We start from the raw sequence: 26,923 nt of genomic DNA, 5'->3' as shown, positions 1-26,923 counted from the left end.
GCAGAATCAGCGAAGCGAATTCTGCAATTCACATTAAAGTGCCTTAAAAATGTACTTTTAACACGTATATCATACAATATTTTTTCTACAAACGTCTTATATATCAACAATTATAATTTATTCATTCTCATTTACAGGACAATGACAATACCTACAAAAACTTTTACTTGAACTTGACTGACATTCCATTTTTATATTTTTCTTGACATTACATCAAAACCGTCTATATTGTCAATACGTAAATCATAACATAACAAAATATAGAATAACATCTACTTTTATTGTTGTAAGTATATTCTAACAAATTTTAATAGTTTTTTCTACAAACGTGTTAAAAATGCAATAATACAGTTTAATTTAAATTTTACAAAACGTTTTAAACTACCTTTTTCAAATTGAGCAAGTTGTACTATTAATATTAATGTTAATAAATGAAATATGAAATATAAATATTTTTACGTTTCACAATTTGACAATTCACTTTTAACTGCAGTGCCTTAAAATTTTTAAAGCACTAGTGCCTTAAAATAGCATTCTTAACGCTCGTATGGAGTGCTAAAAATTGCATTTTTAACACGGTTGTAGAAAAAAGTTATTTAAACAATTTCTGCCCAAAAATGCCGTCCGGCACCCTTCTCATAAAGTTTAAAGGAGACATTTTTGAGCAGGAATTCCAGAGAAACTGAATGGGAAGCATTTTTCATGCGGGAGCTACCACACAACCGGGACTACTTCTCTTTAAATTTTGTATATTATTATTACCATAGTTTTTTAAACAATTTATTTATTTATTTAATTATTTACAATGTACCAATTACATACGCCAATCATATCGCACGACAAAACTGTGGAAAACCAACAACCAACCTACAGTTTACAGGACTTAAGCAGTCACCATATGTAAATGAGGGAAACTCCTGGAGTTGGCCGAAGAAATCAATATTCACCTTATTCATAGTCTAAAAGATAAAACTACTTTCTTTTATAGGAGATGGCGCAAAGGCGCAACCTCGATCTATGCTGGGTTTCGAGTAACTCACAGTTGCAACTACTCCCAAGCTTCCGAACCGTACTCCATAGTTTCCCCCCCTCAGCCAACATCGACCAGTCATAATCGAAATAGATTCAGAAATATTCAGATTGAGTTACACTAAATACCAATTACCAATCTTGTGAATTTGTTTAGAAACATTGTTTAGACAATTTCTGCCCAAAAATTTCGCCGGCACCCTTCTGATTTATTTAAAGGGTACATTTTTGAATAGGAATCCGCAAAGAACCCAAATCAGAATTTTTTTCAGACGAGAGCGGCCTCACATCATAGACTAATTGCATATTATGTTTCTCGGTAACTAAATATTCCAGTTGTTAGTCATCTCTTATCTCACACTGAAAAATGGTAATAAAATTTTATGACCGCTTGCAATCTTGTAAAAATGTCTTAGCACAAATTTTGTTTATACATAAACTTTTTAACACGTTGACGGACAGTGCGTCAAATGTATAAGCAAGTGTTGTGACACTATATGAATTTTGCAAAGTAGAATATACACTGGCGCGCAAAAAATTTAGGTCACTAGATGAATTATTTGATGCCTCGGATTTCCTAAACCTGTTGTCCGATTTGAATGATTTTTTTAGTATGTTATAGCTTTATTATTTAAAAATCTTAATGTGTTAATATTGTTTGCTAGACAGGTAAATGTCATTTCATACCGGGTGTAACAATCATACTGTGTTTTTCCTTAAAGTTCGGAACACGCTGTGGAATATTATAGCATAGATAAAATGAGGCGCTCAGAGCAACAGTGGCCTAACAAACATCCCACAATTTTACCAAAACGATATTATTACATTAAAGTTATTCTTTATTTAAGTGTTTTCAGATGCAGACTAGTTCAAGCAATGGTTGCTTCAGCCACCCTGCATCTGAAAACACTGAAGTAATGCATAACTTTAATGTATTAAAAGCATTTTGGTAAAATTGTGGGATGTGGGTTAGGCCACTGTTGCTCTGGACGCCTCAAATATTGAAATTAGAACTCAATTGTAGCCTTAGGCTTTCTTAATACTTTCTTTTTTTATTCATTTGCTTATGTTGGATAATAAAAAAGTTAGGTACTTTAACAACTAGCCATGTTCTTCATCAATACAGGGTGTTTCTAAATAAGGGCGACAAACTTTAAGTGGTAATTCTACATGAAAAAATAATGACCGTTTGCTTTATAAACATTGTCCACAAATGCTTAATTTCCGTGATACGGGATGTTGAATTTTTTCTTACCAACTGACGGTTTATTTGTTGCTCTAAAACCGATTGAGATATGCAACTGAAATTTGGTAGGTTTTAAGAGGTAGTTATTGCGCATTGTTTGGCATACAATTAAGAATTTTATATTCGCCATTGGCGTGCATACGGGATGTATCTAAAATATTTATACCCGTATGCACGCCAATGGTGAATATAAAATTCTTAATGGTATGTCAAACAATGCGCAATAACTACCTCTTAAAACATACCAAATTTCAGTTGCATATCTCAATCGGTTTTAGAGCAAGAAATAAACCGTCAGTTGGTAAGAAAAAATTCAACATCCCGTATCACGGAAATTAAGCATTTGTGGACATATGTTTATAAAGCAAATTGTCATTATTTTTCATGTAGAATTACCCCTTAAAGTTTGTCGCCCTTATTTAGAAACACCCTGTATTGATGAAGAACATGGCTAGTTATTAAAGTACCTAACTTTTTTTATTATCCAACATAAGCAAATGAATCAGAAAAGAAAATGTTAAGAAAGCCTAAGGCTACAATTGAGTTCTAATCTCAATATTTTATCTATACTATAATATTCCACAGAGTGTTCCGAACTTTAAGGAAAAACACAGTATGATTGTTACACCCGGTATAAAATGACATTTACCTGTCTAGCAACAATATTAACACATTAAGATTCTTAAATAATAAAGCTATAACATACTAAAAAAATCATTCAAATCGGACAACAGGTTTAGGAAATCCAAGGCATCAAATAATTCATCTAGTGACCTAAATTTTTTGTCCGCCAGTGTAATAGCCAAATTGCTAAATTTGTTTTATGGAAACAATATGTTTTTGTAAACATGTGGAAGACGACCATGGATGTCGTATTATATTTCATATGCATCTGTAGATGTAATGTGACAAAAAATCTACAAAAATCTACCGATTTTTTGTCATAACTCGTTATTTTAAAAATGTCGTCTATAGACGTTCTGTTCATCAACGTGTTAAGAACTAAAAATATCTGAGAGAATAAAGTCAATGTATGATAGAAAAAGAATAGAAGAAAATAATAGGATTTTGATTTTAAATTCGGCAAAATATGTTTAAGCAAGGCGAAAACATCGTGTTTCTTGAGAAAAATATTCCCATGAGATCTTTTTGCGTAATCAGTTTCATGAGATACCGCAGAATAAGGTCCAAAAAGGTTATAATAAAGATATTAAAAATCATTGTTAACAGAAAAAAATACTCAAAACTATTTCACTAACACCAAAACTAGTTCTTCTCTGTCTTGCTCGTCGATTTATTGCATTTCGATTTAATGTCCATGATTCAGCTCCTTAGTATTAAAGCACACTGTGTATGGTTTGTTCAACAGTAAATGGTTTGAGTTCAATTAGTGCGGTCGTAAATATTATTAAATTTATCTGACCTGGCCCATTGTTAAGACCCACCCGGAGCGATAAGCCACCGAGGTAGACAGAGTTGGTCTTTTGCAATTAACACTGACTAGACGGTACTCCCATAATAAAGCCTAAAATAAATTTTACCTGAAACCGGGCCTTTTATACTATTATCGGTTAATCCGGTCTGTTTATAGTGGTAACTAATTAAACTTAACCATTTACTGTTTAACATACCATATACATAACATATTATAATTAGCCTTATTCTGAGGGCCAATATCAGATCTTTGCTGCATAAAATCTTTTTCATTTTCACGAAGTTGGCACGTGCTTTTTCAATTCTCTCTCTTATTTCTGGAGTATAATCGTTATTTTCTGTGATTATCGTTCCCAGTAAATATATTTTTTACTCTCTCAGACTGCTGGCCGCCTACCGTTAATATTTCATTTGTATTGTTGTTTTTGCTGTACAATGGGGCATTCGATTCCATAGAACTCTGGACCGTATTAAACGGAATGAATAACGCAAGGAAGTCATCTAAGATTTGCCGATGACATAGTGCTCATAAGCAACAATACAGAAGAACCAATCTACATACTAAAGATGCTTAAACATGAATCTGAGGAAGGCGGTTTAAAAATGAATTTAAATAAAACAAAAGTGATGACAAATCAAAATATCAGAATCGACTTAGTTGGAAGTGAGATCGAAAGTGTCGAAGAGTCACATGATCAAACTAGACAATCAAAATCAAACGGACGAGATAGCTATAAGAATCTGAATTACTTGGGCAGCAGTTGCAAGACTCAGTGATGTGTTGAAAAACAAAAAGATACCAATAAATCTAGAAAAAAGGGTACTCAACAGTTGTATTCTACCAGATAAGACTTATGGAGTGGAGACCGTGACACTTACAGGGTTATCAGCCAATATATTAAGAACAACACAGAGGGCCATCGAACGAGCTATCTTAAGAGTATCTCTGAGAGAACATATTCGAAATGGGACGTACGAAACAGGACGAAGGTGGAATATGTTATTGGAAGAATTGCGCAAATGAAATGGAGCTGGATAGGACAGTACACGTGCCACGGCAAAACAACGAAAGGTGGACGAGAAACATTTTACATTGGAGACCACGCGAGCATAGTCGTAGCAGAGGAAGACCACAAAGACGATGGCTAGATGACTTCAAAGCAAAAGTGGGGAGAAACTGGTACCAAATAGCACAAAACAGAGAAGAGTGGAGAACTCATGGGAGGCCTTTGTATAGGAGTGGATGCAACCAGGCTAAAGAAGAAGTTATTGTTTTCTTTAGGGACATTCACTTAACAAGCTACATGTTTTTATGGATTCGGCTGCCTCTAGAGATGTATATTCTCGGGATGAATACAGTCACTTAACTTCCACAATATTATTGTCACTTACTGACCCGTCCGGACAAGGTCGTAAAAACCCATAACCTTTTTCAAACACAGAAACAATCCACACTGCTTTACTATATTTTTTATTTTGATAGCAATTTCTGGCTGTTCTTCGTTTCTTATCAGATAAAACAATTGTTCCAGATATCGTTATCGCGTTTCCTCTTTTTACTTCTTTATCGATGATTATTCTGCCGCGCCGTTTTCATTTTCTAATATTCCATAATCTTTCTATTCCTGCTCTTAAAGAAAATGTTTATTAGATTTTTTTCTTTCTCATTTGATTTATACCGATCCAGATTAGCTCCATATAACAGTTTTAAGTTCTACTTCCATCAGACTAATCAATACGTTTATTTAACATACATATTATTTAGTGACAACACATTTTTCTTTTGTCTTATTTATTTCTGTTGTTTTCGTACAGAGAAGAAATCAATATAGATGTAAGATTTTTAAAATTGATTGTTACCTATTATTCCTTGTATATTGATCCTTTTTTATTTTTAATATGAAGGTGAAAATATTTTTAACCTCTCCTCAATTAATTTTAGAAGATTTACTGCTCTTACTCCATATCTATTTACATATCGTCCAATTGTTTTCCCTTAAATTTAGCTCACCACAAATGCAAAAAGTAATGGACAATGAAAATTTTAAAGATAAAGTAATACTTTCAATTAAAATCTTTAATAAACATAAAAGTGCGACAAAAGAGAAATACCATGGATGGTATTATTAGAAACACTATGTGACAAATGAAGACTATGCTCCAATTCCAATTCAAAATATAGTCAAATACAAAGCTTCAGAGATACATGAAAAAATGCAAATAAAAAAAGACAACTTTATGGTACTTAAAAACATTAAAATGCCAATTGCCAACTAGGGTTTATATATCAAAATCTAATACGGCCAAGGGGACTGAAAATATTTCAACAAAAGTAGTTAAATTAATTTCAGAAGGTCACGTTGATGCGTTATAAATAGACGTTATAGTAGTAGGCTTATATTACCAACTAACATTAAAACATTTTGTTGTACAAAGTAATTGATATGGCAACGCTGTTAGGATAAAGTTCTGTGTGACGCGATTGAAGCAGAAGGCACTGCTATCTATCGAACATAAATATTACCGATGGTGTAGATGGCGCAATGTCATGGCGGCACAAATTCTTAGCGGCAATTCAAGATATAATTCTTGTTTAACGAGATTTTTCATATGTTTAGGAAAAAATATTCAACATTTTATTGGAAATATTTTCCATTGTTACAGTTTTATATATGTTGTTATTGAAATTTTATCCAATTTCTTACCGGTAGCTTTATTATAAGCCGAAACATATTATTTTTTCCTACTGTGGCAAAACTGTACATTCAAAAATTTTAAAAAAATTCATAAGTATTTCCTAGGATTATATCTTTATGCTGTAAGAAAATTAACAAAATTGTATGTTTAGTTTTCCCGCTTTATACTTGAAAAAAATGAGTTTTTTTGAGTTTTTTCGAAAACGAAAACATGAAGTTTGCTCAAAATTTGTCAAAATACTTCTAGTGATCATATATACCTTCTCAATTTTTTTCAAATTTTTTGAATGTGTAGTTTATTTTTGGGGGGGTTCAGATCAACCTTAAGAGGTGACTCAAATTTTTTTGCAGAAATTGCTTGAAAATAACTCAAATAATAATATTTGAGTTATCCTCCCTCTCAAAAAGGTCCGGAACATTGTTTAAATAATCAAAATGTCAAAAAATGAAGGAAAAATTCGATTTTTTTCTTCGTTTTTTGATTATAACTTTAAAAGTATTCATTTCCGAGAAAAGTTGTACTGACATAAAAGTTTCTTAATTAAATTTCCTACAATACAGAATTGACTAAAAATTTAAAAAATGGTAACCCTTGTTGCAAAATAGCAATAATTGTGAAAAAACTATACAAAAACAAGCATTGGCATTTTACGTTTTTTCAACCAGTTATGCTACACTTAGGACCTTTATATTTCACCCAGAAAAACTTTATGATACAGTAAAACAATACTGTAAATTTCATTAAGATCGGTTTAATAGATTTTGCAAAATAAATTTTGCAATCCAGCTTTCGCAAAAAAAATTCGTTTTTTTTAATTGTTACAGGACTGAAAATAAAGCAGATAGCAAGTTGAATTTTTTTTTGCGTATAGAAGTGTACTGTACCTTTTATTTGCAATTTGCAAAATTAAAATCGATTAACTGCCACGGCGTCAGGAATTTTTTTAAATAAACATTAATTATTGGTGCTACGCGCAGGACAGCGGATAGTTTGCTCTGATTGGGCATTTCAATGACCTTTGATAATGATTGATACATTTTAATTTTTATTACATTTCGATATAAATAAATAAATTTGTTTATTGCAAAATAAAAACACATACTCTATCCTTTGAAATGACACTTTTTTTAGCAAAAACTTTCTTTGTTCATATATTTTAACTTAGAGAATAAAAGTTTATTATTTTTAAACATATACAATTGTTTAAACAATATTGCACAAACAATAATAAAATTAGTTTGATTTTTGTGGAATTAAAATATTAAAATACAACAAAATATAGAGTAAGAAAATAATATATTAAATAAAGATTAGAAGAAATTTTGGTGGAAATCAACTTGTGTGAATCGAACACCGCTGTCCTGCGCGTAGCACCAAAAATTAATGTTTATTTAAAAAATTTCCTGACGCCGTGGTAATTATTCGATTTTAATTTTGCAAATTGCAAATGGAAGGTACAGTAACTTCTATAAGCCAAAAAAAAATTCAACTTACTATCTGCTTTATTTTCAGTCCTGCAACATTTTTAAAAAATGAATTTTTTTTGCGAAAGCTGGATTGCAAAATTTATTTTGCAAAATCTATTAAACCGATCTTAATAAAATTTACAGTGTTATTTTACTATATCATAAAGTTTTTCTGGGTAAAATATTAAGGTCCTAAGTGTAGCATAAATGGTTGAAAAACGTAAAATGCGAATACTTGTTTTTGTATAGTTTTTTTCGCAAGTATTGCTATTTTGCAACAAGGTTGACTATTTTTTAAATTTCTAACCAATTCCATATTATAGTAAATTTAATTACGCAACTTTTATGTCAGTACAACTTTTCTCAGAAATGAACAGTTTTAAAGTTATATTCAAAAAATCAATAAAAAAATCGAATTTTTCCTTCATATTTTGACATTTTGATTATTTAAACAATGTTCCGGACCATTTTGAGTGGGAGGATAACTCAAATATTATTATTTGAGTTATTTTTAAGCAATTTCTGCAAAAAAATTTGAGTCACCTCTCAACGTCCATCTCAAAACAGATGAGCCCTAGACTAGTGATCTTTTATATTTGTTAAAAAAAATTGTTTAAACAATTTCTGCCCAAAGATTTGTTTAAAGGGGACATTTTTGAATATGAATCCACAAAGAAACCGAATCAGAAATTTTTCCAGACGGGAGCGGTCTCTCCACATAGACTAAGATTATTACTCAAGTTGAATATTAATTTGTTTTGTTGTATAATCCACTTCTGCAATGTGATATATTTGATTTAAAATGAATTCACGGATTTTTTTGTAATTTGGCAACAATGTCAACTTAGATATCTGACATGTATAAAATGACGAACATCGGGATTTATACTGTACAAACCATATGTTTGTATATGTGAGCCTCAGATTCTGGTTGTTTTCATTTGTGACATTCCATTGTATCATCTTTCTGCGTTATCATACTTTTTTCGCCATCCATATACAGTAAGCGCCACGCTAGTAGACACACGTATACCTAATTTCTAGGTGTGGGCTAATCCTCCCCGTTCTCACCTGTGACTTTTATGTCTGTCATGTCATGTGACTGTCATGAAAATATTCAAAATAATTGTTTTTCCATACAAACAATACATTAATTAATAGGTACTATTGTTACTCTGCTTTTAAAAAAAACTTTATTCAACACCAAAAGTATTACAATATCTACTTTATAACTTTTAATACAATGACAATTATTACACTCAGGTGCAAAAAAATCGATCCACTTAAAAATTTGGTCATTTTTGATGTCTCGAATTTCCTAAACCTGTTGTCCGATTTAAGTGATTTTTTTAACATGTTATTGGGACCGTGCAAGTTGCGCAAAGCGACACCTATTTCTACGCTCTGAACTTTTATTCGCACTTTTAATTGTATTGACCAATTACGTTAGTCCTGGTTGCTGGATAATTGTCAAGGCCATAGCCCAAAAAAATAATAAGAAGAAAAAATAAGATGTATTCTTACTCTGCTCAATATTAAATGGTCCATCAGTTTTCGTTGGCGTTGGAAGTCGTACAGGCGTTTTGGGTTGAGTTGGGTGACTTTCCACTTCCTGACTACCTTTCTCAATGTTTGTTGGTTTTTGGGATGTTAGTTGTTGAGTAGTCGGTGTAGTTTCTGGAGTCGAATTTGTTTGTTGAATCCCTGGCAGTTGTTTCAATACTCCATCGGGGATACTGCTTAGATATGGAGCAGGGATCAGATGAAAACGGTTTCTCCTTATGGTGCTTATGGCGGTCTTAACTATGTATGATCTTGGATTAACTTCGTTAATGATTTCACCATGTCGTTTCAGGTCTGTGATCCATACAAAATCACCAATTTGAAGTCGACTCAATTTTAATTCGATTCTACTCAATCGATTTAAATTCAGCTAATGCGATTGATGGTAGATTATCTCTCAATTTTCTTCCAAACATCATTTCGGATGGACTGAATCCGTTCTCTAGTGGTGTGTTTCGATAGGACAGAAGTGCTATCTCTATGTTGTTCTTATTCTTCTTTATTAAGGTTTTTGCGACTTTTACAGCAGCTTCTGCTGCGCCATTTGCTTGGTGGAATTGCGGGCTACTTCTCGATGTAGAGAACCCCCATTCTCTTGCAAACTGTTGGAACTCTGATGTTTCAACAGTATGAAATTGTGTTCCAGTGTCGGAACAAACCAACTGTGGTATACCATATCTTGCAAATATTGTTTTGCAGATGTTTATTACTTCCTGGGATCTCATGTTCTGAACAGGAAGTACTTCAAAAAATCTCTGACAATATACCATTTTCCTTCAGTTTTAAAAAGGTCCATTGATACCACTTGCCATGGATAATCTGGAAATTTAGCTGGCAATAAAGGTTCATGATGGTTTGTCGAGTTTTGAATACAGATAGGACAAGATCTTACTTTGGCTTCTATCTCTTGAGAAATTCCTGGCCACCACATCGTTCCCAGAGCACGACGACGAGTTTTAGTTATACCAAAGTGGCCAGCGTGCAATTTTTCCAACATCATTGCCCTGAGCCCACATGGAATGATCATACGGTTTCCTCTAAGAAGGATACCATCCACAACTGATAGTTCATGACGTACTTTAAATTTGTTTGTTAAACGTAATTAATAGATTATGACAAATTGTTAATTGTAAAAATAGATTTAATAGTTGAGTAAAAAATGTAAAAATAAAAAAAAAAATATATCTGTAATCCCATCAGGAAAAAACGACCTGGATTAGTCACTAGAGGCCAGGTCATATGTATAAATAATAAATAAATAAAAAAATAAAAATAAAAAGTTCATGACGTACTGGGTAGTATGGTTTAACATCACCTGATAATGCAGACTTGTGAGGCCAGTCTCCCATTATGTAGTTCTTCAGTTGATTACAGGTTTGATCATTGCTTTGTGAGTTAGCAACTCGTGTTACATTCTCGTCAGATGTGTGAATACCTGCAAGAGTGACTCCATGAATGAAGGCATCGATTTCTTCTTCTAATTCTTTGTCATCTTCTGAAGGTATGGGTTTACGAGATAAAGTATCAGCAATATATAAATTTTTCCCTGGGGTATATACAATATTGTAGTCATAACGCATCATGCGCATTCTAAACCTTTGAAGTCTTGGGGACAGATCATCGAGATGCTTAGTTTTAAATATTTGTATAAGTGGCTTGTGATCGGTCTCTATGGTATATTGTTTTCCTATCAGAAAACTCTTTAGTCGATCGCTTGCCCAGGTCAGAGCTAGTGCTTCTCTTTCTATGTTTGCATAATTTTGTTCAGCTGGAGTCAAAGTCCTCGAGATGTATGCTACAGGTTTCTTATGACCACCTTCAACTTGAAGTAATACAGCTCCCAGTCCTTTGGTAGAAGCGTCACTGGATAGGATTGTAGGTTTATTTGCATCATTCATTGTTAAACAAGGTGCTGATATAAGCAATTCTTTTATTTTCTGGAACGCCTCTTTTTGTGCTGGGCCCCATAGAAATGCATTGCTTGGACTAACTAAACTTGTAATTGGTTGCATAATCTCACTCCTATTAGGGATAAATTTCGCTAGGAATGTTACAGTACCCATAAGGCGTTGAACTTCCTTGACATTTTTTGGTGCTTCCATGTCTACAATTGCTTTCACCTTGCCTGGATCTGGTGCTACCCCATCCTTCGACAACACAAATCCCAAGAAATCGATTTTCTGCTTACAGAATTCAGTTTTGCCCTTATTCAAGGTTATACGTGCTTTTTTTATTCTCTCGAGCACTTCACTTAGGCGGTCATCGTGTTCCTCTTTTGTGTTTCACCAAACCAGCACATCATCCATATGGACTAGAGTATTTTTTGCTCCTTCAAGGACTCGTGACATTCTTTTCTGGAATTCCTCTGGTGCCGATGTAATGCCGAAAGGTAATTTCTGGAATTTAAATCTTCCAAATGGGGTTAAAAAGGTTGTGTAGTCTCTTGATTCTTCGGCTAAATTAAGTTGCCAGAATCTATGATTTGCATCAAGTTTGCTAAAGTATTTAGCCCCTCTAATCTCTGCAAGTTGTAGCTCTACTACGGGAATTGGGTGAAACTGACGTTTGACACTTTTATTTAATCTTGACAGATCGACACAGATACGGACCCCTTTTCCTCCTTTCTTTATGTTTACTACCATTGGGGCACACCATTCGGTCGCATGATCTACAGGAACAATGACACCATTTCTCTGCATTTCTTCCAAAGCTTCCTTTACTTGGTCTCTCAATGGAACTGGAACAATTCTTGGTACATAAATAGCATATGGTTCAGCATTTTCCTTTATTTCAATTTTGTATTCACCCTCCATATTGCCTAGTCCTTGGAATAATGAGGAGTATTCTGCGACCCAATTTGTCTCAGTGCTTATAGAATAAATTCTTTTTACTAAATATAAGCCTTGGCATGCTTTCCTACTCAACAATGGGACATCAATCTCTTCAGAGATAAATACATTTTCTGTAATTTCCCTATTTTTATATTTTAGTTTTAATTTTACTGTACTTGTATTTTGAATCTTTCTTGCTTTTTTGCACTAAATACTTTATTCGAAGATTCATTTAGAGGTAGTTCATTTATTACATTACTCAGCACTTGGACAGGTACCATTGTTACATCAGCAGCAGTATCCAGTTTGAATGTGATAGGTTCAAGCATTCTCTCTTTGCAGCTTACTTGTAGTTTTTGTGTCCACACATTCCTGTCATCACTCGCTTTAATTTCATGTACATAAGAGTTTTCGTCACTATCAGGCTCTGAATCTTGCTGAATGGCATGTACATTTTTGTTTTTGGACTTTTTATTTTTATAACACATCTTGCTGTAGTGTCCTTCATTTTTGCATGTACCACATTTAGCATTTTTTGCAGGACAGTTTGCTAATTTATCATGCCAATCATATCCACATCTAGGGCATTTTTTCGTTTTCTCACCTTTACTTGACTGTTGGCAATTTTGGGGGTTCTGTGATTTTTTGTAAGTTGATTGTTTTCTTATAGCAGAAACATTTGGTTCATTTAGGTTTTGTTTTTGACGGATCAGCTCTTCATGTTGTCTTAGACAGGTTACAGCTTTTTTGAGAGTAAGTGCAGCATCAAGTTGCAGTTTGTCACTTATGCTTGTATCTCTCATTCCGATAATCAACACTAATAAAACCATATCATTGTTTAAAGTCCCCCAATCACATGTTTTTGATAGACTATGTAAGTCAGTAATAAATTTCTCTGCAGTATCACTCCCTTGCTTATGATTTAGGAATTTGGCCCTTTCATAGATAATATTTCTACGGGGTATAAAATAATCTTTAAATTGTTTTAATGTCTCATCATATGTAGTTGGAACTGGTGAAAATGATGAGAATATTTCTTCAGCTCTTACCCCCATATTATAAATTAACACATCAATTTGTTTTCCATCAGATGCTTTATCAAGGCTACACCCTCGTCTAAATCGTTGAAAACGGTTTTTCCATTGTGCCCAATCACTTGGATGGAAATTAAATGATTCGGGAGGTGATAAAGTGAGGTTTATCGACGGTGATTCTTGAACTGGAGCGTTATCAGGCATTTTTTTTCCCAATTGATGCTTAACTGTGCTGTTTTCGTACTTTGTATTTTTGTACTAACCAACCTCTAAATTTTTCGAGTTTTCTCATCCGTATTTTTACAAATCAGCTGCCACCATGTTTTATTCGTTCTCTGGATTAACTCTTTATAGAAGTTAAGACTAATTTTAATAGTTTTATTTTAATTAAAATACAAATGTATTGTTACAAACTTATCCGTCATTCAAACGTAATAATATCTTATAAAAGTCAATAGTCAAAAGGAACTCTTCTTCTTTTTTATAATCTTGTTTAAGGTAGGTAATACAACAACCCCTTAAAGTTTGTTGCACTTATTTAGAAACACCCTGTACTGATGACGAACATGGCCAGTTGTTAAAGTAGGTACCTAACTTTTTTATTGTCCAACGTAAGCAAATGAACCTAAAAACAGAATGTTAAGAAAACCTGAGGCTATAGTTGGGTTTTAATTTCAGTATTTTATAAATGCTAGAATAGTCCACAGGGTGATGCCAACTTTGTGAAAAAAACACAGTTTGATTCGTACACCCGGTATACAATGACAATTTACCTGTCTAGCAACAATATTATTACAGGGATATTGTTAAAGAATGAGGCTATACCATATTAAAAAAATCACTTAAATCGGACAAGTTTAGGAAATTCGAGACATCAAAAATGACCAAATTTTTTAGTGGATTGATTTTTTTGCACCGGAGTGTATAAACTTTCAATACAGCGGTTCGATAATCTGTCAATTTTCTATGTTTATATTGATTTCTATACATTTTCTGACGTTCTAGACGTCATTAGACATAAAAGTAAACAGTGCAACAAGTGAAGGGTCCAGGACTATATTACCTCAATGTACCCGTGTGTCTAGTAGCGTTTCGGTTACTGTATGCATATTTATAAAGAAAATACTTATGTTTCAGAGATTTTTACAACATAATGAACTTCCAACGGGAGAGTACATGCGGATAGTGAGGGTTTTAGTAAAACAACTGCACTCATTCCACCAAAGCGCAAGAGCTGATGACACGCACTTAGGAGAGTTGAAGAAATTGTCTATACCGATGATACAGGGAAAATTTTATATCTTTTTAAGAAACCTAATACATCGATGGCCATTGGATGGGTCCTTCAGGCTGGTTTTGGAGCTTTGGTTGACGTTTATACAACCATGGAGATATCCACCTAGCAACCTTATTAAGCATATGTAGGTATTATACTCCAAATTGTGTATAAATTTTGATGTTTATAAAGAAAAATAGCGAAAACTACTGATTCTACATTTGCATCATTTATTTAAGAGGAAACAGTAGCGATCAACAGGTAGCGAAAACGCGTTCCAAGATTGCGGCTGTAATTTTGAATATTTTTTCGGGATATTTGGAACACGTATTCGTAATATAATAAAGAATGGCGGTACAGAGCCCAATTTGAAAAATATATTAATATGTGGAAATTACTCTGTAATTAAATACAATATTAAAAAAACGAGCTTGTACCGCCATTAAGAAAAACAAAAAAATACACTTTCTTCAAATAAACTTTTTTATCCGATGCCTAGATTTTGTGTCATTTTGGAACTACCAATGAAATAAAAAATTTTAGTAGTTCCAAAATGACACAAAATCTAGGCATCGGATAAAAAAGTTTATTTGAAGAAAGTGTATTTTTTTGTTCTTCTTAATGGCGGTACAGGCTCGTTTTTTTAATATTTTATTTAGTTACAGAGTAATTTCCACATATTAATATATTTTTCAAATTGGGCTCTGTACCGCCATTCTTTATTATATTACGAATACGTGTGCCAAATATCTCGGAAAAATATTCAAAATTACAGCCGCAATCTTGGAACGCGTTTTTGCTACCTGTTGATCGCTACTGTTTCCTCTTAATATCTTGCGAAAGATGTTTAGTTGACAATTTTCAGTGATCTTTCTCTACTGAATAGAAGATTGTGTTTAATAAATACTTCTCAACTGTAGCAGTCTAGAACTTAAGGTTTTAAATTCTATTCACTTCTAATTTGGTTTACTTTTAACTTTTTTTCGATATTATTTGTATAAACGAGTTTGAGATAAGCTTCCATTAAATTGCCTTTAATCACTGTGTGGGTGATTGTTACTCCTCCGTCTATATAGGATATTAAATCTCTTTTCAAGTTTCTTCTAAGTTCGTTAGTTTAGATTTACTGCATTACAACTCTTTTGTATATTGGCTTTTTACAACATTTGTTAGGTTTTGCTATCACAAATCTCATTTCCTCTGATCGACGCAAATATTTTTCAACCTCAGTGCATGAGAGTTATAGCAATCGCCATGAAACCGCTTTTCGGCACAAAAATAATGATTAGCAATTAAGATTAAGCATGCATTGTAATTTCGATTACCAAATTTCGAATTCCAATTTCCTATTAGAACTGGTTTTCGCCAGTACGGAAAGAGGTAAGGCTAAAGGAATTATGTAATAATTCGCTTGTCTTATTTTTCACTCTGCTTTGAATAACTCTGTTCAAAACATTGCCCATTCGTGATAATAACTGCTGGTTCCTGAAAACGATAACTTTGATTGTAATGCAAAAAAACCTGTTCCTTTTTTTTGTAAATTTTACGTCAAAAATATTTAGTCATCAGTTTCAATTCAGTGCAAGCCACAGTTCAAAAACCTGCTTCAAAAACTTTTAAAAGCTATGTCAAAAACATGTTGTGGTCTTTGACATAGAACTATTCGGCAGGAAATATTTCTTATGGATTTTTTGTCCCGAATTTTTTGTGGTATTTTTTGTCGGGGAATTATTTGTCCGGGGATTTTTTGTCCAGGAATAATTTGTGGAGATTTTTTGTCCGGGATTATTTCTCCTAGGTTGCTCGGCCTAGTGAACGGCCGTAGCTCAATAACATGATCACTGGCCTCATACGCCAGAGCACGCGGGTTCGAGCCCTGCCAACGACAATCAACTTTTCATTTCTAAAAATGATACGAGCCGTTTCACCGTGCCTCGGAGAGCACGTTAAGCCGTCGGTCCCCCTGAGCTAGTGTACATCGACACTAGTTACTTGAAACAGGGTTAAAGATGTAAATGGAACCGGAACAATCCGAAAGGATCTCCCCAGCAAAAATGCCATACGATATTATTATTATCTCCTAGGTTTTAATATATATTGTGTTCTGTGTATGCGTTTGAACTTTTTGTGAACACAGTTTTGTGAATTAGTAAATAATTTGTAGAAATAAAAAATAAATTTGTAGTAAATTTGTAGAAATTAAACAAACACAGTAGTTTTCCCTGTTTTAGATAATGACTTTTCATCAACTATCAGTTCAATAGGGAACTTGCACTAAAACATTTTTTTGTATAAAATTGTTAATTTGTGTTTTAAAATGTTATATTCAAAATATTACGTCTTAACAATGATTAGTGTACGTACAACATCTGATCAAAGTTCCGCGCCTAAAATTTTCGTTTCAACCAACTTCAAAAGCGAGAGCTGGGGTCTGACGTCATAGGCCACTCGTATCGTTTGCTCGTTCGGTGGGCTATTGCATTTAATGCAGTTTGCCCATAGATAAATAATATAGTTGAAATATCTTTTACTCTGTGGCAAAAATAATTTTTTCTGTGACAGGCAAAATATTAACATTTTATCTCTGTTGACATGTATCAAAAAGTTCTTTTTTATGAAATTACTTTTGTCGTTTCTTGTGTTGAAGAACAAAGAAGAAACAAGTAACTTAAAAATAAACAAAACTTTTAGTAATAAAAGTAAGAGTAACTAAAAAGTATTGGTGCTACTATAGTATGCGGTCTACAGTTGGGTTTCTACTATAGCTTGCGGTCTACCGAGGGATGCCTGAGATGATAACGATATTAACTTGTAAAATTACAATAATGATTCTTCTTATTTATGCTTATTATTAACTTTGTAAAGAAGGATTTTGTTGGCTATGTACACGTTCTATCGGTACGTCTGCTAATCACCATAATATTTTCTCAGAAGGCTTTGAACACAATAATGAAAGGCTCCAGTAGGTACTAATAAACATTACAATAAAATATAATCTTTATTATAATGCAAATTACACCGTAATCTTTTCCAGGATATACGAAATCCTTCGATTAGAGGTAGGTAGATCAAACCCACGGGGTAAACCGAATACTATAATATAATGGTACCAAACTATTGTTATAAACGGTTTAAACATGCTTATTAATAACTCTTACTTATTTGCCTTGACACCTCGCATTTCTCCAATAGAATAGCTTTCACTACTTTTTATAAAAGTTGCCACCATGAATACATCAACGGTAAGTAAGTTGTCAGACTTACCCTCGTCCGTCATATTATGCGTTTTAAACTCTTTACAAAGTAGCACTCTCAACTTTATCAATTTCAGTTTAAAACTAAGCTGATTGGGGAACTACTTATTACAATATATAAGATGAACATAAATAATACCTAGGAATTTTCCATTAAAGACGATTAAAATGTAATATACCTGTGATACCTACCCTAAGCGCGTTGTTTCCGACTGCTAACCCCGGTTAACCGTGGCCCGTGACGTCGGACCAATAGAAGGACGTTCAAGAGCCTCCTAAGATATTTGAATTTTATAGCATTTTCAAAGCGTCGTAATTAGCGTACGGGTTAAAAATATTTGTTTTTTTTTTGCATACAAGCGTTTTAAGATCATGTTACCTTATGTTTTTTAATATCATTTTAATATTTAAAAATTTATGCAAGTTCCCTATTAATTTAACTATTTTTCCTATTTTCAGAAATAAAAAAGAAATGAATCCATACATTGATGATCTGTCGACTGTTCCGCAAACCGAAGTAGACGTAGAATTTATTCCCTTTATCGCTGAAAATTTACTGTCTTACACAGTTATTTTTCAACAACTGCTACCCAGGTTTGGTAGAGTTGATTTGATCAGTCCCAAGATGTCGCTGATGCTATATAGAATTGCAAAGGTAAAAAAGAAATAATGATGTCAACTTAGTTTAGAAAAATAATTGTAATAATAATTTAGATTGACGAAACAACAGACTTCCATTTTAATTAATTACTTAACGAAGTAACAAATGTACAGTATAGGAAGGATTTTAACGTAGGCAAGTGATTTCAATGGGAGCAACAGAGAAAAGTGTATTTAAAACGATATACAAGATATAAGAAAGCAGGGCGACCAACCCAATTCGTTTCGTAGATATGTTTCTGTAGGGACAGCGTTTTCAAAAGAGGCAATTAACAATATAAATTAACAAAGTAGATAAAATAATATATTTAAATTTTTTTAAATGAATATAATAAACGGACAAATTATTATAAAAAAACTTAAGAAAAAAAATATTCACTATTCAGTTAATGTGAACTCAATTTCTTGCAGTTCATCATCATTTTTATTGTATTTTGTTCTATTCATAGTTCTAACCATTATTTCTGATAGTGTAAAATTGACACAGCCCCTTTTGAAGATAAACTGATTGTGATAAATGTATAATACCTTATAAAGTGTCTGTTATCAAGCGGTTCCTGCACTTCTTCTTTATTAATTTTACTTTTGAAAACTGTCTTTCACAACTTGCATTTGAATGAGGTAAACTGAACACAGATAATACAAAGACACTCAAATTAGTAAATAGAGGATTACCGTCAAAATGTTTTATTTGATCCACTTTAAAATTTATTTCATCCAGTTTATGGCATTCTTTTGGAATATCCTGGTATTATTCAAGTTTCCTCCACTCGTCATCGATGTTTTGCATCGTTTGTAGGTCTTGAGGATTACAAATTCGGGGCAGTTTTTACATTAGTTAGCGGTAAAATACTTTGGCAACTGTTAAAGCTATTTTTATTTAGAAGGTGTATCTTGCCCATGACTGGATCTGCAAAATATTTTTTTAATTCCATACAAGCTGTAATCAAGACACGTCTGCATCTTTCGTAAAAATTCTGTTTCAATTCATTCTCTAAATCAGTAATATTTTGCGTTAACCCAATTCCTAAACTTCTTCTGTAAAACCTTGAGGATCAATTATTTCAACATTTTTCGTTGTGCAAATTTATGATAACTAATACATATGTCGCTTCGGAAAAATGTATTCAAGTCATATTTTGGTAAAACCCTTCTAGAAATTGGTAAAAAGTTCTCATTCTAATTTATCCACTAATTTAAATATTATTTTACTTACTTTACTTATCATACAACTGGTAACGCAGGAGGTTATTTAAATCATCGACAAATTTGATCGGGAACATACTGGTTTCAATCGGGAGGTAGGAGGATAATATATGATTTTTATCTCTTTCTAACAAGTGTGAATATATGTATTTGCTGATTCAATAGAGTGGACTGTAGAACTATAGTTGATTGATTAAGATGTAACATAACATTTATTCGCAAAATTAAAAGTAGCACATACCTAACAATAATTACAAAAGTAATAAAATTGTTAGTTGTTTTTTCATATACACAATCGTTGTCAATGGAAACAGAATAGGATCTTCGTTTGCTCTCGCTGTCATCGCCTGTCGTGCCATCTCCGAGACTTGTGACATCGAACGTCGACTTGCTGTACTGTCTCAATTTCCTAACATCTTAATAATATAATACTAATATATATGTTAATATTTCTCGCTAATTTCGTAATACTCACCATAAAATTTTTTCCTCTCTGTAATCTGCATTTTATTCAATGATGAAAAATACTAGCCACAAAAACAGAAAAATTGAAGTGCTGTATCAAGATTAGACAATTATGTATGTCTATTTTTTCATAATTTCATTCTTGTTTTTCAACTATGTTCTATCTAGTGATATTTGATAATATTCGTAAATATTTTGACCAAAACATTTTAGAAATACAAGATAAATATATTTTTTAAGAAAAAAAGAAGTCAAAGTTTTTCAACCTAATAAAAATATTTAAAAAGATATTTAATTGAAAAACTTATTGGGCCATATATTAAGACAGTTTTGCTTTCGCATTACAACTGAATAAAAATGGTAGACATTTTTATTTTCTATTAGTATTACTCCTATCGAGTAACTAGGTCCATTTTCCGTTGGAATTTACCAAGCTGTGCAGACGGGGTTGTGAATTGCAACTTTTAGAATTCCCTCTGGCCTTCATTGCAGCTTCCATCTGGCTTGCAATTTTTAGAAGTCATGGAGGTGTTGCCAGGAAAATGGTCCAATAAGTTTTTCAATTAAATATCTTTTAAAAATAATTTTAAATATTTTTATTAGGTTGAAAAACTTTGACTTTTATTTAGCAGATGTCGCTAGGCACCTACTCCATAACGTCAGTTTGAGTGCGAGGACTAGCTCTCGGAAGATTGTCACTTGGGGCAGAGATAAGCAAACCTATTGGCGAGGAACCGCAAAGTGGGCGACGCCTGGTGGCGAATTTGAAAAGCATCAACTCTAGGAAAACATTGACTCTGTCATTAATTTGCGTATGCTTTTTCTCATGAGGATCTTTCAGTGCGTCACAGTTTTTCGATTTCTTTCTAACGCATTAAATTGTATGTGACAGAAAAAAACGCACGTCGGTGATTGCATTTCGTCGGCGACATTTATAACATTTATTCTAGATGTCAATAGATGGCGCCATAATCGAAAATAAAATAATTTTCGAATTTTATAATATATCTACGAATATAATCTGAACAATTTAAAAGACTATACAAATCAAAGAAAATGCCATTTTATAAATGCAATAAACACAATTGATTTCCAATTTGCAAATAAAATTTGACAACTGTCAGATTTAACTAAAATGTCATGTCACTAAAATGTATATTGTCACGGACTTACCTTTTTTTCTATCATTTGTGACGCACTGAAAAATGCTCATGAAAAGAAGCATACATATTTGCGGTCAGTTTATGTTGTAATTAACAATGATTTCGATTTATAAAAAACTATTGCAGTGTTCCTCAGTATTCATTCCTATTATACTCTACGTAATGACGTAAACTAACCAATGCCAAATCACACATTTTGTTAATTTAACGTTTGTATTAAACGTAGTATTTTTTAATGTTTAAGCGACTGCAAAATTAAATAAATAAATAAAATGTAGTACATAACCGATCATTGGTTGCAGGTATAAACGTTTCGGGACCTCAAATTTCTATTCCTTAAACCAGGATATTCCTTTAATCGGTATTCTAATAAGCGGGTTCGACTGTATATATTCTGTACATAGAATGTACATTGTTATGCAAAATATTCCGACCACCTCATAATTTACAGAACACAATTATTATAAAATAAATTCACCTACATAGTTTCCAGTTTTTATTTAATTAAAAATTGTTATATGTTGGTGTAAAATAAATTGTAGTATACCTATTAACTAAATTAAAAACAAAATTAGAAATTCTAAGATAGATTAATAATTTTTAAAACGCTGTGTGATTATCGGGGGGCCAGATATTTTTATGAAAAATAGGCAAAAACAAATCAGTAGTTAGCATCAAATTTTAATGAATGCATACAGATGAAACATAATTTTGAGTCGTCTTTGACCTATAAGATGTCTTAGTGGCAAAACTTAGTGGTTACTTTGGCAAATTATTACACGCAACACTCGTGTAAATGATTTTAATTTAACGTTTTAGATATTTTTTTAGGTTTTTGACCAACCGAACTTACCAAAATTCTTACGTGACATCGAGCAGTGCGTTGATAACAACAACTCCCCAACGCATTCGTACAACAAGCATTGGGTCAACAACTTACCTCCATTATCACCCACTACAAACTGGTCGACCAACACCACTGTGCAGAATTTGACGTTATCGGAAAGTTTTCAGAGTCAGAAGTCCTCTCCGAGTAATACATTTTTAATTAGTAGAGGTGGCTCAGAAAAGAAATGGTCAGCAGTGGTCAGGCAGAAGATTTTTGAACTAGAAGGTCCAAATTTTTGTTATAAACCATTGTTTTCTTGTCCACCGGCACCTGAAGTAAGTACATATCAGTTTTTACCATTCATTTTAGTTACTTTACTCACATTATTTATCTTTTCTACTCTCATATTTTAATATATCAATTACAATTTGCACACCTTTATCATGAGGGGTTTCATTATGATACAGATTTTCAGTATGAGACAGATTTTTAACCAATAGCATCGGGAGATAACGTTGTGTACGAAGGTGGCACATGCGCAATGAGCAATGGCAAGTTAAATACATACGCTTTGACAGTTCAAAATATGTAGTTAAACAAACTACAAATTTCAAGATTAAATCTATTTATGAAAATGTCTGAAGATGATAGTAATATTGAAAATTTAACCTCGAGTTCATTTTAATAATTGTAATATTCAAAATATAAGTGTAACAACAAAATAATTAATTTAACCCTATAACTACTTCATTTGTTTGTGTTAGAAAATAAATAAATTGTAATAATATATTTTTTATTGTTGTGAATATCATAGAAAAAATCATGTATTCTTCTCGCCTTTTATTGCCATTATGATGCTCGTATTCTACACCATATTCGTCATGGTCGCATCATAATGACCATCATTAAATGCTTGTTGCATAGTATACTATTATAGGAATAAAAACAGTTTAATATGTTATTCTAATTGACATGTTACTGTTCTAGTTTCATAATCTGAAGGCTTTAGGTTGAAATATCATTCGTCTATTACGCACTTGCTCGAGTTACGATACGTATTATTTCTCTTCTTCTTCTTTAAGTGCCACTCCCAATCGGAGGTTGGATATCATCATCACTATCTTTACTCTATCTACCGCAGCTCTGACGAGTTCTATGGTATAGACCTGGATCCCGCGTACCAAAAATAAGTTGATTAACAGCAAGCTGAAAATTTGTCAATAGCTTAACGGTGTCTATTCGGACAAACTTTGATGTATGGGAACACTGGAACAGGGGAAGTTTTAATTGTGGAACAGGTTAAAAATTTGGAACGTCAGACTACGAAAACGTTCCATGTATTTTGTCGGACAGAACTTCCAATTGATTTGTTACCATTTCATTAAACTCTCATGCAAAAATCAGACTGGTGTTTATCACCAACTGGGCATTTTAATGAGTGGAACACGAAGAACATGTCAAATGACAGGAATCATGTTGGTTAGTAATAGCAGTTTAATGAAAGGGTAACAAATCAATTGGAAGTTCTGTCCGACAAAATACATGGAACGTTTTCGTAATCTGACGTTCCAAATTTTAAAACTGTTCCACAATTAAAACTTCCGCTGTTCCAGTGTTCCCGTACATCAAAGTTTGTCCGACCAGACACCGTTAAACTATTAACAAATTTTCAGCTTGCTATTAATCAACTTTTTTTTGGTACGCGGGATCCAGGTCTAGTACTGCATTTAAACCAGTCCCTTAAATTTTTCAACCGTGATACTCTCTTTCTTCCTATACACGTTCTTCCTCCTTATACAGGGTGTTTCATTAATAATTGTCCATATCGTAACTGGAGAAACCTTAGCAAAAAATACGAAGATTTAACCTAAAACACTTAAATAAAATGTTGTTCCTTACTGAGTTACAGGGTGTTTTATCTAAAAATTTAAAAATTATTTTTGCTTAGCATTTTAAAACTATTAGACGTATCCTTTTTATACTTGGCAGAAAGTACGACTACTAAACACCCTATTAAATTATAATAAACAAACGCTTCTAGCTACTACCAGAGGCGTACGACAGGGGATGATGAATGGTTGGCCCTTCTCAAATTCTACGCCACTGGCGGAATTACTATTTTAGTGCCATTTTTAGATTTTCCAATACTGTCTACGTAAATAAAATTCTCTTCATTGGTAACGATAAAGTCATTAGTTTTCGAAATATTTGAAGTTAAATATGAAACGGCACAGTTATTTTGATTAATTTATATGATTCATATGATTAAAATTTAAAAATTATTTGTACCCAGTACATACTTTAAAACTATGTGGCGTATCCTTATTATACTTGGCAGTAAGTATAAATACTGTACACCCTACTAAATTAAGATAAATAAACGTTTCTAGCTACTACCAGAGGCGTACGACAGGGAATAGGGGCTGGTTGACCCTTCCCAAATTCTACGCCACTGACGAAATTGTTATTTTATTGTTATTTTTTGATTTTGCAATACTTTTTACGTAAATAATATACTCTTCATTCGTAACGATAAAATGATTAGTTTTCGAGATATTTGAAATTAAAAATGAAGCGACACAATATATTAATCAAAATAACCGTGTCGTTTCATTTTTAACTTCAAAAATCTCGAAAACTAATGATTTTATCGTTACGAATGAAGAGGACATTATTTTCATAGAAAGTATTGGAGAATCCAAAAATTGAACTAAAATAGCAATTTCTCCAGTGGCATAGAATTTGGAAAGGGTCAACCATTCACTTTCCCCCGTTGTACGCCTCTGGTAACAGCCAGAAACGTTTGTTGAACGTAATTTGGTAGTTTGTACAGTACCTATACTTTCTGCCAAGTATGAAAAGGATACATCGAATAGTTTAAAAATGATGAGCAAAAATAGTTTTTAAATTTTTTGATAAAACACCCTGTAACTCAGTAAGGAACCACATTTTATTTAAGTGTTTTAGGTTAAATCTTTATATTTTATGCGAAGGTTTCTTCAGTTACTATATGGACAATTATTAATGAAACACCCTGTATATTTACCCGTATTATCAGTCTTAGCATTTCATATCACTGTCCCCTCATTACGTGTCTCAGATATTGTAACTTTTTTATTTTTATTGTGTTTACTATTTCGTATTCTTTACCCATTTCTCGCAATACTTCCGTGTTAGTTTTCTTCTGTGTCCATGCTATTCTAAGCATTCTTTTGTAACACCACATTTTAAATGACTGTAGCTTATTTACATATGTATTCTTGCTTTAATGTCCAGCTTTCATGTCCTTATTGCAGTATCGAAAACACGTAACATCTCAGAGCTCTTACTCTTAGTTCTAATTTAAGGTCTTTATTCCAGATAATTGTTTTCTTAAAAACGAATTTCTTGCTTTCTGTCTCTATTTCTCTCTATCCTGGCCCTTATTTCTCTCCCTTACGTAATAGGCTTTTTCTTCATTCCTTATATAATATTCTACTGTATATTAACCGAGCATTTTCTTTTCAGGTATTTGATTTAATTTTCCAAATAAAAAAATCAGTGAGAGACGCAGAAGACATTGTCAGAGCCAAAGAAAAGGAAGAACAAGAAATGTTTTCTGGATTCTGGGGTAACATTAAGTACTTTTTCGTTGGAACGGATCCAAACGATGAATTTACTCTAAGGGAACGACAAAAAGTTCCCTTACATCTACAAGTTGCCCTTCAGAATATAATGGACATGTTTAATATTAGTAATGAGGTATGTTTATGAGTTAGAGGTGCAGTGTGAACAATTTTGAATTGTTAGTTGTATACAGATTTGTTTTGAAGCTGAACGTAAGACACGCGCGCAAAATCAATTTTTTAAATAAAATTTGTATTAACTTGACTCGGCTTTTATAAAGCTGTTACATATTAAAGCTGTTACATTGTGCGATTTTTGCTATTTTTATCATTCTCATCAGATCAATAAATTTATTACTTTTATTTATCGGTCACTGTTTGATTACTGGCAGGTATTGAACGAAACAAGTAATAAAATCAAAACAAGCAATAAACACTAATTACAACACCTGCTTTATCCCTTCTGATAGCTAATATTTTGAGAGGAAGTGGAATTTCTCCATAAGCGCAATACATACACAAATTTAAATTAATTGGTTGGTAAATATTTCAAACGAAAACAAAGGAGATATATAGGTAATATCAAATAAAAGGTAAAAACTTACAATCAAAGCACACCGACGAAGTCAAAACTGTTTCGCGTGTGTACACATTCGAGTTCTGAAGGCATCTCGTTCCTTATATCATAGGCGAAGAATTTTTGGATCTCAAGTGGTAAGCGTCCCATCCTCTTCTTCGCGACACATGTGAATTTCGATAACAAGGAACAACACAGGCGTCGACAAGGGTAAAAAAGGGATATGATTTCGAACTATTTAAACAACCAAATCAATTTTATGGGATTTCCAACAGTTACTATGAAAGGGTCTAGCCGGGTAAGATGGTGAAAAATGCCCCCAACTCGATTCGAATTCCATATATGTCACCGTTTAGCACATATAGAGAAACTCGCTTTCTGAAATTTTTAGCCCCCTAGGTGGTCACGTGACCCACCTAGAGCCTAATTAGGCTTTTTATGGTTTTATTTTTTATCTCAGCCGTATCAAGAGCTAGCAAAAAACTTTAAATAAAAAAGTTTTAAGTTTCAAAATGTTCTGTCCGAAATTTTTTTTTCTAATTTTTGGCGGGAAATTTAAATTTTAGGACGATTTTAAAATTTTAAATG

At 32.7% G+C, this 26,923-nt stretch overlaps 1 protein-coding gene across 1 annotated transcript in view; it reads left to right on the top strand.

The window, feature by feature from the left end:
* LOC126886696 (sphingomyelin phosphodiesterase 4) overlaps positions 1-26,923 on the top strand; it is a 62,718-nt gene that overhangs the window by 17,633 nt on the left and 18,162 nt on the right. Inside the window, exons 6-9 of the mRNA XM_050653691.1 lie at positions 14,438-14,721; positions 18,290-18,485; positions 22,156-22,488; positions 25,661-25,894. Of these exons, the coding sequence (XP_050509648.1) occupies positions 14,438-14,721; positions 18,290-18,485; positions 22,156-22,488; positions 25,661-25,894 (1,047 nt within the window). The remainder of the gene's footprint in view (positions 1-14,437; positions 14,722-18,289; positions 18,486-22,155; positions 22,489-25,660; positions 25,895-26,923) is intronic.

Source organism: Diabrotica virgifera, chromosome 6 (genome assembly GCF_917563875.1).
Source record: "Diabrotica virgifera virgifera chromosome 6, PGI_DIABVI_V3a".
Classification (NCBI taxonomy): domain Eukaryota; kingdom Metazoa; phylum Arthropoda; class Insecta; order Coleoptera; family Chrysomelidae; genus Diabrotica; species Diabrotica virgifera.
The sequence above is the reverse complement of the archived record's forward strand: the minus strand, read 5'-3'. Positions and strand labels throughout refer to the sequence as shown.